General features: G+C 33.9%; 1 protein-coding gene and 1 non-coding gene across 2 annotated transcripts; both read left to right on the top strand.

Annotated features, from left to right (window-relative positions):
• The first annotated feature begins 291 nt into the window (after window positions 1-291).
• Window positions 292-15,158, top strand: LOC149834134 (uncharacterized). The gene is made up of 9 exons (XM_090009287.1): window positions 292-453; window positions 3,444-3,515; window positions 5,224-5,313; window positions 5,692-5,734; window positions 8,706-8,812; window positions 11,293-11,388; window positions 12,171-12,361; window positions 12,461-12,530; window positions 15,030-15,158. Exons 1-9 carry the CDS (start codon window positions 292-294, stop codon window positions 15,156-15,158), a joined length of 960 nt encoding a protein of 319 aa, XP_089865413.1.
• Window positions 15,159-18,480: 3,322 nt separating this feature from the next.
• TRNAP-CGG (transfer RNA proline (anticodon CGG)) lies at window positions 18,481-18,552 on the top strand. Its single transcript has one exon. It is a non-coding gene; the product is annotated as a tRNA-Pro (tRNA).
• Window positions 18,553-20,329: the final 1,777 nt, after the last annotated feature.

Genomic DNA, 20,329 nt, shown 5'->3' with positions numbered 1-20,329 from the left:
AATCCTTAGTGAGACCCAAAAAATGATTATGAACTTAAAAGCTTGGTCTAAACATGGAAGTTGTTTTGCATTTCAAAGCGGCAAGTAATCTCTCTCTTTCTCTTCATGCACATGCATTCACCCTCATGCTCCTTGTCTTTGTTGTGAGAGTAAAGACTGGCGTTATAGACATTGAGCCCCACTTTCAAGCGTTTTCTTTTCACTCTCTAAATTTGGGCTCCCTTAGAGAAGCTAGAGAGCCTATCTTTCTCCATGTTGCCTATGCATAGTCCCTCCCATAGTGTCTCGCCAATGGCCAGCCTTTCTCCATTCACCACAAATACCCATTCTTCTAGTGACACCTCCTCTTACACTCAGTCGGGTAGGGATAGAAGGATGGCAACGATTGAGCAGTTAATTCTACAACTCAACAATCCTGAACAAAGAGAAAAAGCACTCCTTGTTCTTTCTAAGGTGGTTTGCTTTGCCACCCAACTCTTTTTTTAACTTTCTCTCTAGATTTTTGGTGGATTTTAAGTTTTTTTTTTGTCAATTTGTTGCACACATCTTGATTTGTTGTTGCTTGTTGACATGGTTTTCATGCTTTTTAGAAATGAATATGGTTTTAGTGATTTATTTTTAGTTTTTTTTTATTAATTTTGTTGTTTTTTGTTAAGTTTGAGTTGTTTTTTTTCTAGTTTTATGATGGTGGTTGTGAAACATTGATAGTTTTCAAGTAGATGTTCTTGCTTTTGATTTTTTTTTCATTAGTTGTGATCTCATGTAACTCTTTTCATTCTTTTTGATTTATTGATGTTTCTAAAGAGTTATTTTAATTGTCTAAATTGGTTTAGCTTTCTCTCTCTAATATTTGTTGTTGTATTGGAAAACAATGTTATTTTATCCATTTAAATATATTTGATTTTCTTGTTGATATAAAAGCTTTATTCTTGTTAATCTTAAGTTACCATCTTGGTCTCAGTTTCTTAATGTGCTATTTTATTTTAATTCTTATATTTTTAAGATCATCTTTTAAAAGTCATTGGTGAATTGATGCATGTCGTATTTTTTATGTTCATCATTGTGTCTGATAGAGTTTCTTCTTCATAATAAGTTCAATCTGCTTCAAGTTGTATTATTTGAATGAATTTATTGTCCACTTTTGACTTTTGTTATGAATTCTTGTTATTTTGGTGTTTTTAGCATTGAGGTTTTTTAGGATCTTATGTTTTTGTATGTGAGGGCAATAAAGATATAGCTAAATGATTGGTTGATGATATCATATCTAAGAGGCCTGAGGAATCCCATGAGGGTTATTAGTATTAAGAAATGCATGTTCCCTCTTATGGCATTATTTTATGCTTTGATTTTATTATTGAGATCTTGAAATATAATCATGTACAAATTATTTTATCTTGCTAAAGGTTGAGCATATAACTCAAAATAATATTTTCTGCTATTGTAGCGTTGTGTGTGCATTCACATATGCATAACTATAGCTTAGTTTTATTAAGAACAAATTTTTATTAATCTTATGTATTGTTCACACATGCACACAAATAACACCAAAACATTGTAACTAGCATCTAATTTACAATAGGCAACTTTAAAATTTAGATCTTTGTTTCTTGTTAACCATGTTAAATAATTATTTGTGTTGTTAGAATGCAACTTTTGATGTTCTGATCTACTCAATCCCAAGTAATGTGCACGATAAAATGTTATGCATATACATACATAGCACATGTATGTAATTATGTTTTTATTTATTAAATTATATCTTACTATGTAATATAATCTAGACAACCAACAATATATACATATTTTTTAGTTATGAAAAAATATAAGGTGGTTTTATACCATGATACCATATGGTGATACACACTCTTGTTTGTATGGATCGAGCCACCACATGGTAGATCTAACCATACATGTGTTTAGCATGGTTTATTTACTATGCTAGAAGGTTTCATCATGTCGACGACTCACAATTCATGAAAATAAGAGTGGTCTAGAAATGGTATAAAATATCATATTTCAATCAACCTTAACACATGAAAATAGTAAATGGAACATGTTAAACATGATCCAAGGGTTAGATTTTGCATTGGGAGCTTATATATATATGTAAATTAAGTGTGTACTACCATAAGTTATGGTGGTGCGATATCATCATAGAAGCACCCATTAGTTATATACCACCATAGGAGCACCCATTAATTTATATCATCCTCTATTATAAGTAATATAATTTAAGAAAATTCTGAAAAAATAATTAGTCATGCTCATTCTATTTACTTGTCAAAATCGTGATTATATTCATGTATATTTCCTTTATTATAAACACCATTGGCATTCATGTTATTTTCAACCAAACTATTGAGACAATTGCCATAATCAAATGGCTAACACAAAGTTTGCCCTTGTCAAATGGTTTCCTTATTTAAATGCAAGAATCACTCATCTCTATTGTTAGAATGCCATAAATTATTTTTGACAAGGACAATATTCATACGATTGTCTGCATTATTGTCAAGCTAAAAAGGAAGAAAACTGGAGCATAGATGGTCATTTTAGTTTCTTTACTAAGAAGACAAAAATTTGTTGATATTTTGCAAGAAAGCATTTTTATTATAACATTTTATATTTGTTTATTTACTAATCACTTTTTGTTTACAATTCTCTATACAATGTATGGCATAACAAATTCCACATGTTTATACACATACATTTACATACACCTTCCCACCTACTATCATAAATTTTTAAAAGTTCTTGTCTTATAATTTTTTGCAATATTATACTATGGACATGTATGTCTTAGTATCGATGTTTTGAAATCATATTGATATTATGAAAATAAATTTAAAAAAAAAATGAACACAGTATTTTATAGTGATTTTAATTTTAAAATATTAAGATGCTTTTATTAAGTTTCTCTCGGTCATTTGATTAAACTTTTCTATCATCGCCGTTATTTGAAAAAACAATTAGTAATTTTTTCATTATTTTTTATTTTTATATTTCTTTGAACTTGCAAAAAAATTTATGTTTTTTCTTAGATTTATAGAAAACACTATTATATCTCTAAAAAAAATTCAACCTATTGCTAAGACTAATATGTCAACTATGATTTACATATTTGTGACAACTATCTTTAAGCAATTCACTTTTTTATGAGAATACTTATCAAGAAACAGTTCACAAAATTAAATGCATCCAATTCATGAAATTTAAATTTTCATAATTTCTAAAATTAATTACTTGAAGTCCACCAACACATGAGACACATTTGAGTTTCAACTATTTCATATGTAAAATGATGGGTTGATAAATAAAAACCATTCACTCTTCAGAAGTATTAATAAAAACCATGCATCTTTAATTGCATGACAATAGAATAGGTTATTTGTGCTTTGTCAGCTTATTATTTTAATTTCATATATAACTTGTTCTTATTGTAGAAAAGAGAGTTAGTTCAAGATTTAGCTCCCATGCTTTGGCATTCATTTGGAACAATTGCAGCACTGATGCAGGTTAGTTTTCTCTCTAAACTTAATGAATGTGTTGTCATGGTTTGTTTAATGTCATGGTTAGTGGTATTAGATTTCAAATTAAAATATCAATCTTTTAAGATATTAGAAATTCATATTGGTGTTTATCGATTTAATTCTCTTCTACATAGATCACGAGATTTACTAAACATCGAATTAAATAATTTAAAAACTTAAATATTATTATATAGATAATATTACTAAAAAAAGATAAATATGATGTGCATAAAAAACTTGGAAGGTAATTCATTAAAAAATTATATTGTTAACAATATCTTAATCTTCTGCAAATACAAGAATAAAAGAGTGAACAAACATGAAGACTCAATCTCATGACAAACAGCCTTTTGTTACAAGATGCTTTACAGTTCAGTTAGCTACAGAGTTACCTTCATAGTGAATGTTAAGATGTTAAAAATCCTGTAAATCTATAAAGAACCTTTTGCATGCATTTTGATCAAGATATCACATTTTTATTGGGTTGGACTTGAGTTATTCGTGATATTTATCAATATATTATACTAGGCTTTCACCTATGTCTTGGTAATCTAGGTATATTTGATTCAAAATTGGTTAAATAATTAATAATAGGCAATCATAGGATTGCTAAGCAAAGAATTGTTTTATAAAATTTGGTTCATGATTTAACACTATAGCTATATTACGAAACTAGAAAAATATCTCAAATGCTTAAGCATTTTTCAACTATTAAGTAATGATGCATAATATGACTAAGAGCTATAACTAAATCAAATTAAAGTATAATAAGATATGTCATTTTGGCTCTATAAAAATGCCTAGCACCATATCTTGAGTACAAATGCATATTTGGCTCATTATCAGCAACAAAGAATTCATAAGTCTCAAACCAACTACTAGCATTTTAAAATTCATTTTTTAGAGAGAGTTTTCATGATAAGAAGTTCTTCATTTTATTAAAATTTATTTTTGTATTGTAAATCTTTATTTGAATTTATCACATTGGGTAGTGAATGTGAAAATAAAGAATAAAAAAGCTAAGCATGTCTTAATGAAGAAGGCTAAATGTTTGACTACAAGAGAAACAAAAAAAATGAAAAAAAAAAGTTTGAAGTTTCCTAAGTGAACAAATTGTTTCTCCTGGGATTGGATAATGTGAAATGACTAAGACATGACTTGATATTACATTGATAAAATATCATTTTATTATCTTCCCAAGATGTTAAGGAAAATAAATAAATGATACATGTATCCTAAGGTCCTGTTTGGTTAGACAAAAATATCCAGATAAATGAAGATGTTGGAAAATTAAAAATTATTTATTTATGAGTGTTTGGCTATTAAAACTAGATAAATGAAAATTGAATTTATTTAAGAAACCTAAAACATGTTAATCTAATATACACCTAGATTTATGAAATTAAAAAACAAATGTAGATGTTTGGGGTGTTATTTTGCTAAATCTATAATCTTAATCTTTTTTTATTCCTTAAAATATAACCTAAAGGCTTAAACACATACCCTATTTGTTTTCTACTTCCCATTTTGAAAAATGTGGTAAATTTTATGTCTTGGGATGATGATAATCTCTACATGTAATAAAAAAAGTGTTCATCTGAAAGCACATTCTTGGCATGTTTGATTTGAAACACTTTTAGCTATTCTTTTTTGTCAAAGTATTTCTTGACAATTTTGTGAGCTCTTTTTTCAGGAGATAATTGCCATATATCCTATGCTTTCACCACCAAATCTCTCCCCTATTGCATCCAATAGAGTTTGCAATGCACTTGCACTTCTTCAGGTGAAATTTCCTACTTATCTTTATTCTTAATGATATTAGATTTTTTTATTATTTCATTATCTCAGGTATGTTCTATGAGACCATGCCAAAAAAACTTTTTAAGTCTGAAGGTTGTCATAATTGACAATTCAAACATTCATGAATAGTTTGACCATAGACAAACATTTTATTAATTGTCTTTTTTTTGTTGTATTATGCATTTTGTGGTTAGCTTAGAATAATTCATTATTGGAAACAAAGTTAGCTTTTGCACTTGGTTCTAAATGGAGGCATTCCACATTAGGATTAATAAGTCCTTTTTTATATTTTTTATTAACTGTTTGTGATTGAGTTGTTTCATGTATTTAATACAAACTTCTATTTTCTTTATTGTTTCAGTGTGTAGCCTCACATCCAGAAACAAAAACACTTTTCCTCAATGGTAATTCTCATTGATCAATTTTTGCAAGTTCTTTTGTGTTTTACCAATTATCTATCACAATAAAGGCCAAATTTTAGAATTGACACTGACACCTTAGTGATAAAATTCTTGCGCACAAGGCCTCTATGTTGCTATTCCTTAAATATATAATAGTCTCAAGGTTTCTCAAAAAGGATGAATTTGGCCTTTGCAAAAGTTGGCAATTTGAAATTTTAATTTTTCATGGTATGGACTTTGGATCTCTATAAAATGCACATTCCATGGCCAAGGGGTTGTTTAATGGCATTTACCATTTCTGCATCAATAATATCTACATATATTCATCTATTGCCTTTACATAATGCATTTTACGCAACATGAGATGTGCTTTGAATGGAAAAGCATAAATACTCGGGACAATCAATTTCATGGGCTATTAGAATGTAAGTTTGATTCTTTAATTAAATCTATAGTGCCTTTTTTCTCTTAACTCTCATGTTTGCTGGCATTAACCATTGACTGTTAACTCCTTTTGGCATTGTAATAGGGATTGAAAAATGAATATATTTTGGATAGGCTTCTTTTTACATTTCTTTGCAACAAGGTTTGCAAATATAACATTTCTTTTTTTTTATTAAATGAGAAAATGAGGTTGAAATTTCAATTTGTCCCTATATAAGGTGCTTGGTGAGACAAAACTCCAAATGCTTAGACTGCCATTGAGATGAAAATGGATACTGATAGCGAACTTATAAATATATGATAACAAAAATGATAAATGTCTAACATCTGGCTGAGATAATTCTTATTTTAAAAACATATGGGTTAAAAAGCAAATCACCTAACTTTAGAGGACATAAACACCAAATTTGAAATTGCTTTTTAGCAAAAAAATTGTTATATTTGATATTGGTGAAGTTGTGATTATCAGTTAAAGATAGCCATCAAAGGTAAAGGTACCCTTAGCATTGCATTTGAATGAATGTGCAATTTTTTTGTATTTCCAATATATGCAGCGAACCTTCTACAATATTTAATTCACCATAATTCAATTTTTATTAAGTATGGTGGTTATAACTTTGGTATAACTGTGAAGAATTCCTTGAATATGGCTTTCACCATATCCAACAATTTAATATGTCACGGTGAGATGACCAAGATATTGTCAAATTTTTTGTTGTAATTTGATGCCCCCAAGTCCTAAGTAGGTCATGCTAAATAAATAAACAAATATACAAATGTAAGTGTAAGAAATAAATGTAGGAAGAATATATATGATGGTACTGAATTTTTAGTCGTTGAATCATCTTTGATCCAACGGTTGTTTATTGTTTCTTCATAAGGTGTCTAGCATGGACACCGAAGGCAAGGAGCCAGCTAAGTTTTAAAGATGACACCTAGCATGCATTAAAGGTAAAAAAAACTTTGAAAACTTCAAAAGTTTTAACTTTTTGACGTTCATTGAGAACGTCCCATTTATTTTCATGAGACTTTTCTAACTCTCTCTCTCTCTCTCTTCACCATTTTTATGTAGCTTGTTCCATTTACAAGTTCTGTTAAATAAATCTTGTCATCAAAAGAAATATCTTAAATGGAACAGTTGTAACTTGGTTCGGTATTAGGGTGCACCGAATTAAATATAACCAAACATCTGGTCTAGGTTCAAAAGGTATTCCCCATATACTGATCCATAAGTAAGACTGAAATGGTTATGTGCGTTAGATACAAATATGTTAAATTGAGCTATATGGTGGATTTAAACCAAAAACAGCCTAGCATTTTAACCCTTTTAACTTGGTTCCACTTTGAATTTGGATCAAAGATTCAAAATCTATTTTTCTTGCAATTTCTCATGTAAATGACTTGTTTTTATTCTTTTCTTACTAGATCCAATGGTACCATATTTTAAACTTGAATTCAATCTTACCTCGTTAAATCAGACATGCATCTAAATTTATATTTAGATCTACTGTTTTTATTTGAAATTAAGATTCAAAACTTTTATGATTTGATCTGAATTAATTCCTTTTGTTATCCTATGATCCTATCTGATGCATGTACCTATTGCAATAAATATACATATGCAGAGAGAGAGAGGGAGTTGGCAGGTTTCCAAAAAGTGTGGGATGGTGGGAGCCAGCTTTAGCCAGAATGGACACCTCTATAAAGAAACAAGAAAGTCATTGGATGAGGGATGATCCAATGGCTAAAAATATGTACCACCATATCTTCTCCCATAAAAAGTACACACACACATTAACATTTGGGAGAGAGCTGAGGCCAATTGGCAAAATGTCAAGTCTAACGACAGTAAGTATGTGAGTTTAATGGACGACACATCTAAATTGTGGATTACACCACTCCAAGCTGATGGTGTCTATTGTTTGAGATTCTAAAGATCAACACTATACCAAACTCATTTGTGTACCTTTCAAACTATTTCCTGTCCTACATATATTGAAATATGGACCTTTTAGGGTGTTGTTTGTATAAAAAATGTTTGTTTCTCACCTTTTTCTTATTCAACCAAACTGAACTCTGCAGGGTTTGTATGCTCTGTGATTTTTTTCAGAGACCTAGCTACCTATCTATACCTATATAGATTCACACAAATGTTTGTGTACATGTTTGTATTTGTCTGTGTGTGTTTTGCATGCGTATATGAATGTATCTATCCTTTTCTATACGCGAGTTTCATTCCAAGCAAATGATTGGATTGTCCTCCAACCCTTATAGCATTGATGCTATGTTTTCAGAGATAGGGCCCTACTGCTTAAATGATAATTTTATAACTCTACAGTTTGTTTCGCATTTTAAACTGTGGAAGTCCTAGCAATTTGTAGATATCTCTTTTAATAGTTTTCGTGCACTAGAAAAGATTATGCTTTTGACTTTATCCATGTTATCATATTTCATAATCTTCATCTGACTTTGTTGATTAATTTGAAGTTTGTGAATGGCTAATGAAAGCTTTGATGTCGTTTCTTTTTAGCACATATGCCGTTGTACCTGTATCCATTTCTGAATACCACAAGTCAGTCAAGACCGTTTGAGTATTTGAGACTCACCAGCTTAGGAGTGATTGGTGCACTAGTTAAGGTATTTTTGTGTTGCCTAATCCTCACGTTATTATGTGCTTATTTTGGTTCTTGAATCATGAATGAAACAGTTCATGCCATTGTATGATAGGTTGTTTCAATACCAACTAGTTTTTCCTCATTTCGATGACTGTATCACTTAGGTAGTAAGGATACTTCTATATTTAATATTTAATGGATTAGTATGTGCTATGGTATCTTCTTGTGAGGGTCACCTCTTGTCTTTGAGATCCTTCCTGAGGCAGATTACAGAGCAAAGGAGGAAGGTATTCATGCTTGAACAAAATATATATTATTGTAGCTGGTGACGCATTTATAGGTGACTTGAATTTGATCTAATAAAGTTATTTTTTTTCAGTTTCCTTAAATACAAATCTCAAAATGGATGCTTCTGTCTCTATTTAATGGGTGTATCTTATACTTGTTTATATATATTGGTATCCTTAAATATAAATTTTTAAATAATTGAAGAAGAATCCAATCATCTCCCCCCTCTCACTCCCTCAAATTAGGCTGAAATGTTGGATTTATTCCGATCTCTATCTCTAAAACATAGTTGCATTGGTACTCAATCCACCTTAGCGTATTGTGTATCAAACATACTAACACCAGATACCGCTATGAACCTCATCTCCTAAACCAAAAACAGAAGTATCAAATGTTTAAGAAACTCATTCCAGTTACTTAAGAAATGTGTACCATCTTAAATAGAAACATGTTTCTATTACATTATCAATGAGTATCAAATTAATTTCTATTAACATTTTTGCATACAATCAACAATTTGATTTTATAAAGACTCCATTTTGTTAATATTTTTAAATATTATAATTTATAAAAAATGTATACAATAATTATTGATTTATATATTATGTTTAACTATTTTAATTTGTAGGTATCTTTATAGAATTATATATTTTGTATCAACTTTTTGGAAATTGTATCGATGTATATTAAAACTTATAATAAAAGTGTATCTGAAATTTTTAAGCCATCATGTGCCCATACCGGTACCTCGTAACCATTTTTGGCAACTATACTCTTAACATATTTAGTGTATGAGTTTATGTCCATGAGAGAGAGAGAGAGAGAGAATGCTTTTTTATTATCGTGGTCCTTATTGCACGTTAAGTTACACTAACTTGTTTTGCCTCTCTTTTTTATATCATGTTTGTTACCTGCATTAATTTTTGCCACCAAAGATACTTTAGAAAATGTCCAAGTCATATTTAATGTGGTTCTTTTTAATATCTATAAGTGTAAACTCTAATTGTGGGTGTGGTTTCCATAGTGATTGCTAATTAATACATCTTTTCTGATGAAAATTGATGTGTGACACCTAGAATTTTCGGAGTTCTTAGCGGTAGAATTGTCTAGTTAACTTTGATGGCATCCGTTGTGGCCATGGATATCTAAAACTTCTTGAGCCAGTGTTATTAGTATCTCCTACTTAGTGTAGTATTGCTGCCTATAGTTGATCTTCCATTAAGGAGTCACTGATAATTTGGAACTAGAGATAGAACAGATTTTAGTCTCTACCCAAGGCTTTTGACACGTCTTTGCAAGTTTTAATCACTAGTGATTTATGTGATGTTTACTTTTTTACCAAACATTAGTTCTAACTTGGATTTCTTCAATTCCTTCGATGAGGATATATTTTGAAAGAACTCTTGAAAGATGTTCACGGTGTCTTAGTTATATTGTTTCAGAAGAAAATAAATCACAAATCCATCCAGTCATGATGTTTTCTCATCTCCACTTTATGTTGATGGACTCTCAAGATCCTCCTCATCTTTAAATTGATGGTAAATGAGCTTGTAACTAGAATCATAAGATTGTTGAATCGGGCTAGTCTAATTCCTTGTTGAGTATATGGATAGCTGCTTTTCTGTTAGGTTTGCAAAAGACAATGCCAAGTTCTGAATCAGTAGCTTTCTCACCAAGTTCTGAAAATTTAATGCAAATGAGAGTCGAATCTGATTTTCAGGTACCATGGTTGTTTACTCTTTTCTGTGTTCAGTCTCTGTGATTGGCTTTGTATTTTTATATGAGAAGATTTTTTTAGTTAGATCACCAGGTTAGTCTCTGTGATTGGCTATAATTCTAATGGGCACTGAGACAACCCTTTTTTTTATTTTTACTCGGAGAAACCAACGCAGGATCATAGACCTAGTTGCGCTGGCTCTACATGCCGTACTTACGGTCACTGTCCTGGCAGCGTAAAACTCTGAGGGCTTATCCCCTGGCCCCCGGGGAAACAAACCTTCATCCTTGCTTTCCTGATTTTCAGCTACCATGTTTGAGTATCATTATTACCCAGAGATAAGCATGTAACATATATGAAAATTGGCCCCAAGGAAGTCAATAAATGTTTCACATACAAACTGAAAAAAGGGATTTATCATCCTTGCTTTCCAGAACATTTGTTTGTTTTGTGATTCTCTGCCTGTAATGTGAATATGTGATTATATTCTTGTACAGGTGGATGACGCAGAAGCAATTAATTTTCTACTCGCAACTGAAGTAATTCCTCTTTGCCTGCGCACAATGGAAATTGGTAGTGAACTTTCAAAAACTGTGAGTATTCCAATAGTAAATATCCAGGCAAACAATTGTTTAAATATCTGAAGCAAAACACACTCCTTTGCAGCCTGCTCATCTTGTTGTATTTTTTACATTATTTAGTTTGATGCCTTACTGAAAAGTTTCATGACTTGAGAAGTTAGACAAGACAGATTTTCTGTCTTTTTCTTTCTTTTGTTTTTTCTTCTTCTCTCCCTCCTCCAGTCTCTTAGAGCTATGCTTTATTTTGTGTGTGAGTTGTAATTTAGTCATGTTATGTTTCACATTAATTAAGGACATCTAGGCACTTGCACCTCTGGAAGCCTGCCATGGTTATTGATTAGTTTAGAGCTTTCTGCATGCTCTAGCTCTGTCTTTCTCTTGCCTAATCCTCAAAAGTTTATCTTTTTTTCAACAGTTCATGGCAAACACATACTCTTCAAACACACAGCAAACATGTATTTGTGGTGTAGACGCAGTGATAATATGATTATAGGTACCTAAAGGTCTATGTCATCATTTACATTAGAGATAAGGGTTTAAAGTTATGTCACAAAGACATTCCATTTTGGCCCCCATACTATGTCCTCTTATGTACTAGTCATATTGAAAACTTTCATAAGAATGGTTGTATCCCCGTATCCGCAGCCGTATCTATGTGACAGGTTAAAAGCACACACCTGCACACGGGTGTGTGTGTATATAATGTATGTATCTATATTGTCTATGCACAAAAGAAGGATAATAAACTTTGAATTGCAACTCATGCATTTTAGTTGATGTCATTCACTCTTCAGGTGGCTACCTTCATAGTTGAGAAAATTTTGTTGGATGATGTTGGGCTAGCCTACGTCTGTGCTACTGCAGAGCGTTTTTTCGCTGTTGGTCGTGCTCTGGGTATTATGGTTGCTTCACTAACTGAGCAGCCTTCGGCGAGACTGTTGAAGCATATAATTCGTTGTTATCTTAGACTCTCAGATGATCCAAGGTCTGTCCATAATCTCACCTAGCTAACATGACTACTCGTGCCATATTGTTTTGTGATTTTTTTACGGTGTTGTTTAGGCATTTGTTTCCATATGTTCAGGGCTTGTGAAGCTATGAAGAAATGCCTTCCTGATATTTTAAGGGATATGACATTCCTGAATTGCCTACGGGTGAGATTTTTTACAAGTACATTGTTTTACAAACTCTTTTGATAAGTTTGATGTGTTCTATTCTGCAGTTATCAAGTGTCGTGTTCTGAATTAACAAGAATATAGCCTTTGATTTTCACTTGTGTCAAACCCTGCAATGTGTGTGAACTAGCAGGGACTGGGATAAAAGAATTTGGTAAAGCAAATAATGTTAGTATTTTGCTAGCTGTCTGTTTGTAATTTTTCTTCTCACCAGCACAGAAATTGGAATACTTCACTTCCAAAACGTGATTGGAGTATCTCTTCCGACATTGTATGTTTTCCTTATGTTTTGCACGTAAGCTACCTATCCTCCCTTTAGATTAGTTTAGATTAGGATGTGTTGAAAATCTTAACTCCTAGACCAAAAAAAATCAGGATTTCCAACGATAGGCTTTACGTTTTTAGTTCTTGAAAGAAAGCTTTAGAACATTTTGAAAAATGGCTCACTAGTACGTACCTTTCATTGAAAAGAGTGACAATTATGGTTTTACATCTTTTCTCCTGCTTTTTCTTTTCTTCTTTGAGTATCCAAGGATTTCTAGATTAATTTTTTCATGTAAACTTTACCAACTTACAAATTCTACTGTTTCATAATATGATGACTAAGCACTTTAGGATTTGCAACACACTCAAAACAAAAACTGAAACCAAACATCAAAGAGTTCTTTTGACATTTAGAGGCCAAAAGTTGATGTTATACAGTACAATAGTTGTATACACAAGTTTGGAGTGTGATTATAATATTTTTAATTCGTATCTTACTCGGAATGTAGGTTGATCATACATTTCATAAGTGGTTAAAAAATATAGCGTAGAATGGTTTATTATTTGATTCCATTTTTACTTCCTATCCGATTCGTGTTTTGATTTTGGTTTGTTTCTTATTTCAAATATGTTGTCATTGTCATTTGCTCTTGGGTGGTTCTTTTATGCTTCAAGGGACATAAAATGGAGATGCTCTATTCCTTTTTACGTTCTTCTTGATCATAAATCCCTTTTGCATCACCTTCATTGTGGAGTACTGTGACTGTGACTCATTCTGTTTTTCTTTTGGATCTTTTTATCCTGTGGTTGTATAACTTGTTGACATCCATTTTCATGCCTTGTTTGGGAAAATGTCTATTTGAACTAAATTCATCTTTTGGTGTTTGGGGATAGTTTAGTAATAAAATATCAACACTGATGTGTAATATGATAGTACATAAATGTGTTGATGAATCAAACTTATCCCCTTCTTTAGCTATTGCCATACATGCTCCCATAACCAGCTTGAGGTTAATAAAACAGTGCCCATCTACCCTAAACTGCTGTAAGTAGCAAAATATGATAGGTTATGGTTGCCATCTTCAAGCTGGTTGCTCATATATATTGACAGGCTTAAAATTGTCCTAGATCTTTTTGGTTGCCTCTTGAGAAATGAAGCTTTCCCTCAGAATCTGAAGTAGCTGCAGTGTTTTGCTATGCATGAGCTTTGTGATCATGCTACTCTCCAGACTTTGTGTATGATGTGACTGAATCTGTAACATGTAGATCTAGTTGTCTATAAAATTGTGTCAAATTCCACCACTTGTCACACTAATCATGCATGTTGCTCTCCTTGATCTTTTTGAAAACCTCACATGTTACAATGGCGACCCTTAACCATTAAATATTAGAAATAGAGATAATAAGGCTTCCTCTCTTACACAGTATTGATCCACTGTAAACAATGCAAGAAGAGAGAAAATGAGAAAGAAAGCTAATAGGAAGCATGTGTTGAAGGTAGAGGAGATGGAAGTGTAGAATCTAAGAGAGAATTAGACCAATGATGTAAAATCATTTGGCCTACTTAGACTGTTAAGTTGCTACTTTTCTCTTAAGTGTTATTTCTGAAAGGCATGCAACATTTTGAAGGGCCTCATCGGCCTGTTGCACCCAACAAAAAGCATGTGCATGTAAGGTACCATTCTTTCATATGTGTTACCATAATTTGACAAACTCTTTCCATCTCATCCCTTCTCCTTTTTGTTTCGTTTTTTTGGTAGTCTGCATCTTCACAGAGAATTCAATTTCACCGTGTCCATGTCAGAGACACCAGGGCAGTCGTTACACCATTCATGTAACACACAAAAAGGTCTTCTGTAAGTAGAAATAAGGCACCAAGGAATCCTAAGATTCTCCCACTTCTCGCCTCAATCTGAGCCGTTCAGAGACCAATTGACCATAGATTTTCTTAGTCCCCCACCTGATCCTTCATTTATAATATGATCTGTTGTAATAATGCCTGAAGCGGACTCTTTCAGCGCAGTCAATTTTTTTTGGAAGAGATAGGTCATGGAAACTGAACGATGATGCTTGAATACGTGACGTTTAACTACTTCAAAACAAACTGACTGATGTTTTTGTGAAGATCCCATCAGCTTTTAAAAATTTCAACAGCTTTAATTGAAGAATCTACATGAATGAAATGAGTAACTTGATGTTTTTGATATCTTCCAGGATGATCCAACAGCATTCCAGTGGCTCATGCAGCTCCTGCACAACGTGGACAATGCTAGAAACACCAACAATATTCCCCGAGAACCAAGAATGGCGCCTGGAGCTTTTGACCATTTCCCAGCTGGTTGAGAACTTATTTAAGTCCGATGAATAAAAGCGTCCAGGAGCACATGAAACCATTCATTTTCATAGGCACAGCGGGCCTACTGCTACCTGCGTCATCTTATAGATGCCTTATGTCTGTCATGTATTCTTTGTCTTCCAAGAACAAGGATCTATGCTCTTTATAACTTAATGTGGATAGGGAGCTCTTCTCCTACCCCAAGTATTAGTCCCTATGTGGATACCCTCTTCGTAAGGAGAAGCCAGGAGGCTCTCCCTAGGGGACGAGGGGTCATTCGGAGTTTTATGCTCCAGGTCGGCATTAAGACTGTAGGTACAGCAGGCTATAAGACCAGCATGGCCAGGTGTTTGATCCTGGATGCGGTTTCTCCTTCATGGAAAAAAAGTCATTCCTGAACGTGTCTTTGTCACAAGGTGGGTAGACATGGTTATGTGGTTTCTGTTCTGCACTCTTGGCTTGAATGGTTGATGCTCTGGATTCATGATGAATAAATCTTTAAATTATAATCATGGTGGTTGTGTTTGCTTTTGGAATACTTTTCTGTGCAGAAGTTGGTGAGGAGCAAACGACTCTGTTGGTTGAATTCCAGTTAGAATGTTGCACAAATCCATTTTTGTTCAAGTGGCTTCTTTTGCAGCATTTGAGTTATCATGGTATTCATGTCGAAAGTATTGGCAATATTTTGAAAATATCAATGATTTTACCAGGGTAACTCTGGTGCCCAATCTATTCCTGAAAGTGTGATATTTTCAGAAGATCGCCTATCTTAAAAATATCACTCATCTCCCACTATTAACCCCATAAAAACACTTCAGTATTTTTGCATATTCTTACACTTTCTTTATACATAATATACATAAGGAAAATATTGGCTATGGAAGCCACGAGTGAAGCACTTTCTTTCTTTTCTTTTTCTGCACATCTGAACTTCCGATATGTAGATTGGATTTTCCGAGGATTGAAAAATCAATAACTTCATGTGTTGAATTTTCACCCCTCAAAAAACCATGTTCTACATCAGAAAGTACGATCCAAGGGTCGTTTCTGTTATTATTCATGTGTAAGTGTGCATGTGTGTGTGCAAAAGCCCGCGCTTGTGTGTGTGGATATTTTTACGTTGTAATATACTGATATTTTTTCAAGTATTTTTAAAAAAAAGAACAAAATTTGTTAGTTTTATAAACAAGATTTTCCGGGAACCAGATTTAGATTATCCAGCGTACACTTCTTTGAATAACCAGGCATGGTCATTTTAGATATGTTGCTCTTTCTGTCTGATTAATTTTTAACAAGAAAGGCAGCCACAAACCAACAAAGGCTTCTTGTTTTGGACAAATGTCAGCCGTCCATCTTTCAGCCATTGATGCCGCTCATCTAGGAAGCGAACAACATAGAGAATTTTTATGGGGACCATTTTTTTGGCAATTTTTGGGTGCTGTTCATCTTGATGATGGATGGTATCTAAGGAAACTTGGACAGTTTTCTGTCCATGGTCCCTTGGACATGATCCGCTCTCATGTAGCTACTTTCTGGTCATTGGTTCTTATGCGGGTAGCTACTTGGTAATTAGTTGAGCCTAGATTAACCAAGGACCCTTGCCTCGGGTCATTGGCAACTTTGGGGACAGTAAAATTATGGATTTTGGGTGAAGGCCTTTGGTTGCATGGCTCAGCTCAGTATTCTTAAGGGCTGTTTGTTTCGTACCCTTTCCTATGAAAGAGGGACAAAAAGAGACATGATTAACCGGGGCATGGAATTGTCACTGAAAGGGAGTGGAACAAGCATCTTTATGGGAAATTTGTAATAAGGCCCTCAAAATAGATAAAAAAAAAAAAACAACTTTTCTGCCTAAAGCATGGGGAAACACTTCTGCCTAAGCATCCCTTTCCAGGGAAAGTGGTTTCCCTTTTTTGGGGGTGTACCAAACGTCAGTTCCCATTAGTTTCACAGGAAAGCAAACCATTTTCATATAAAAAAGGGAAATTGGGATATCGGATCTAAATTGGACCCAATAACAACACTTGGCCCACCCATGTGGGCTACATATTTTTCCACCCGCTGCAGGTTTTCATGTGAAAACCCATTCATACCACCTTGGAGAAGCCTTTTTTTGTGGGAAAAGGGGGTCCCATGCAAGCATGATTCTTGTGGGCCACGCTTTTGGAATAGAAGGCACTTGTGACTATGTGACAGAGGCCAATCACATGACAGCATTCTATGGGCCCACAATTAAAAAAAAAATTTAAGGCAATTGCTGTCATGCGATTGGACTCTGTTACATAGGCAGGCCCTTAATCTAGCCCTGGATCTCGTTCATCGGACGGCTCCCCTGAAACAAACAGGCCCTTAGGCAAGAATGTCTTTGACAGAATGACAAGTTTAAAAGCCATGTTTGAGACGGTACGTGTGCGACTCCATTAACAAAATGTGTGTGCGCGTGTATAGGAGGAGACACTTTTTTTTTTATAACATGGAGAGACCGCCCTCATAATCAGAGACCTAATCATACTTACTGTCGCTATCCGGACAGCGTAAAACTATGTGGGCTTACCTCTTGCGCCCACGGAGTTGTCAGGCTTCAGATTGAGCAAGGAGTGACGCCCATGAGATTTGAACCTAGACCGCCTGCCTAGTGGGAGGAATCACTTAGGATTACACAATAAAGGATTAACCGGTAACACTATCTTGATGAATGTCACAAATCTCCGTATTAGAACCATAGTGACAAACCTTTTTATCGGCAATTTCTCATTTTTCAAAAACTTGCGAGAAATTGAAAAAAAACCATAAATCTTGTGTTTTTTTCGGCAAAATCTCGGCAATAAAACATTTAATTAAAAAATTAAGAAAATATTTTTTATAAGAAAATATTAATAAAAAGTATTTAAAAATAAAAATACATGATTTTTTTTGCGATAAATAGCATTTTAAAACGTAAATATCACGTTTAAATCACGGTATTTATATTTTTCTATAAATCTCGCGATATTTTGTAAATCTCGCAATATTATCGCGAGATTTTCATAAATCTCGCGATATTTGTCACACTGATTAGAAGTTTCTTGGCAAGCGGACAACTTGCAATAAATTTGAAATTTTGTTTTTTGAGGAAAGATATACAAGATTTCAAATTTAAGATATACAATAAATTTGGGTGCTCGGGTGGGGATCGAACTGACTCAAATAATATTTACATTTGAAGTTTTCATGCCCGTACCTGGTATTTGGGTTTTGGACTCGTCGGAATCCAACAAAACCCGACTTGTGCCCATGATCTGGAAGAACAATTATTATTATTAATAAATATTAGCGTTAGCAATAGCGTTAGGGCGTTTGGTCTAGTGGTATGATTCTCGCTTCGGGTGCGAGAGGTCGCGAGTTCGATTCTCGCAACGCCCCTTTTTATCCATCTTATCTTATTCTGTTTCCTTTTCTGCCAATGTTAAGTAACGCTCGGTGAAAAGCCAAAAGAACTAATATTAGTCTTAGAAAAACTTAGTGCAAGCTAGAAGACTCTAATCTTATCAATTTATTGTATTTTTCATTAAAAAATCATTTTATTATATGTGTATCATAGCCACATCTGGTTCTCGGTTTTTGTTGAAAAAATTAAAAAACATATAGTTTTTTGGAGGATAATATCTAGAAAATCTCAGTGTATAATAATTGAAAATTATAAAAATTAAATTATTGGTGATATTAAAATATAAAATTCGTTATAATATCATAATATATTGGAAACAGGATTTTTTAAAATCTGAGGCTAATATCAGGATTTTGCTAGCATGTGAATATCTATGTTTGATATGATGAGTTCTGACTGATTTGTATCCATGCTTCCAATCATGGTAATAAAAGGTCTGAATAAGTCTTACATGGTAAAAGTGAAAACAGCTCGTCATATAGATCCAAGACCCAGCTAATGGAAATGGACCATACTATATACCATCTGGATCTACTAAAACCCATGCCTGATTTAGATCTGATCAGTTTTGATCTAATGCACCCTTATGTTGGACTTACATTGGTCTCTCTCTCTCTCTCTCTCAATTTTGGATAGGGATGGCAGTGGACCGGGGCAGGGACAAGGTATCTACCCCCGCCCCGTCTCAAAATTTTGCCCTCCAACCTCGCCTCCATCCCCGCATGGGTTTTGATCTTAACCTCCATCCCTGCACGGGTTTTGATTTTAACTTTCATCTCCACCTCCATCCCCGTTTCATGTCCTCCACCCTTGGTCCAAACGGGGTGGGGCCTTGTTTTCTCTCAGTCCATTGTCATCCATAAAGAGTATATTAGCATTTTACTAACGGGGATGATGAGGCAGGGCGGAAAAAAGCATAAGTTTATCCCCTCCACCCCTGAACGGCTTTTGATTTTAACCTTCATCCCCGCCTCCATCCTTGTTTCATGTCCTCCATCATTGATCCAAACAGGACGAAGCAAGGCAGGCCCTGTTTTCCCCCAGTTCACTGCCATCCCTATTTTGGACGTCATATTGGCAAAGTATCAATGCAAGTGGCTGAGTTACTGGTAATAATGGATTGGATCCAATTGACTGTTTTTACTTTGGGCCTGGCCCTTCAGTAGAGCGGGTCCATGTCTGTTTTGGATATGGAGATATGTGCCCGAATCAGGGTAAAGTGATATTGTCATGAAACAGAAGGATTGAACGCAAAGTATCCACACGGGCAAAGGAAAATTTGATTTAATTCTATCCGAATCCATATAAATTCCAACTCCAAAGTCTGAGTTGAGACTGGATCCAGTGGAATCCAACCAAATATATCCAAATCCCATCCAACAAGGAAATGGATCCTATTGTTTAGTCCTGACCCACAAAATTCATATCAGATTGTGGTCAGAGACCCAAATAGATTGGATCTGCTTTAGCAATTAATTAGGGTTGGACTGCAGAGGGCCTTGTGTGCATGGACAAATTCAAATTTCTCTCTGTAAAGGAACTCCCAATGTCCTTTCATTTGTTAACTTGTGATCTAAGTGAAGAAATTAGGGACGGCAGTGGACTGGGGGTAAACAGGGCCCCACCCCACCTCACCTCATTTGCACTGGGGATGGAGGACATGAAACGGGGATGAAGGCAGTGATAAAGGTTAAAATCAAAACCTGTGCTGAGATGGAGGTGGGTATGGACTTACGCTTTCCCCTGCCCAAG

The sequence above is a fragment of the Nuphar pumila genome, chromosome 6 (assembly GCF_984573655.1).
Source record: "Nuphar pumila chromosome 6, dmNupPumi1.hap1.1, whole genome shotgun sequence".
NCBI classification, from domain to species: domain Eukaryota; kingdom Viridiplantae; phylum Streptophyta; class Magnoliopsida; order Nymphaeales; family Nymphaeaceae; genus Nuphar; species Nuphar pumila.
Note: the sequence above shows the minus strand (reverse complement) of the source record. Positions and strands in the feature narration are given on the sequence as shown.

What these genes read in the sequence shown, in the direction of transcription:
- LOC149834134 (XM_090009287.1), top strand. Translation starts at nt 292, where the DNA reads ATGGCCAGCCTTTCTCCATTCACCACAAATACCCATTCTTCTAGTGAC. An exon ending in TGATTGGTGCACTAGTTAAG is followed by an intron (nt 8,813 to 11,292) that starts GTATTTTTGTGT and finishes ATTCTTGTACAG; the next exon opens with GTGGATGACGCAGAAGCAAT. An exon ending in AGACTCTCAGATGATCCAAG is followed by an intron (nt 12,362 to 12,460) that starts GTCTGTCCATAA and finishes CCATATGTTCAG; the next exon opens with GGCTTGTGAAGCTATGAAGA.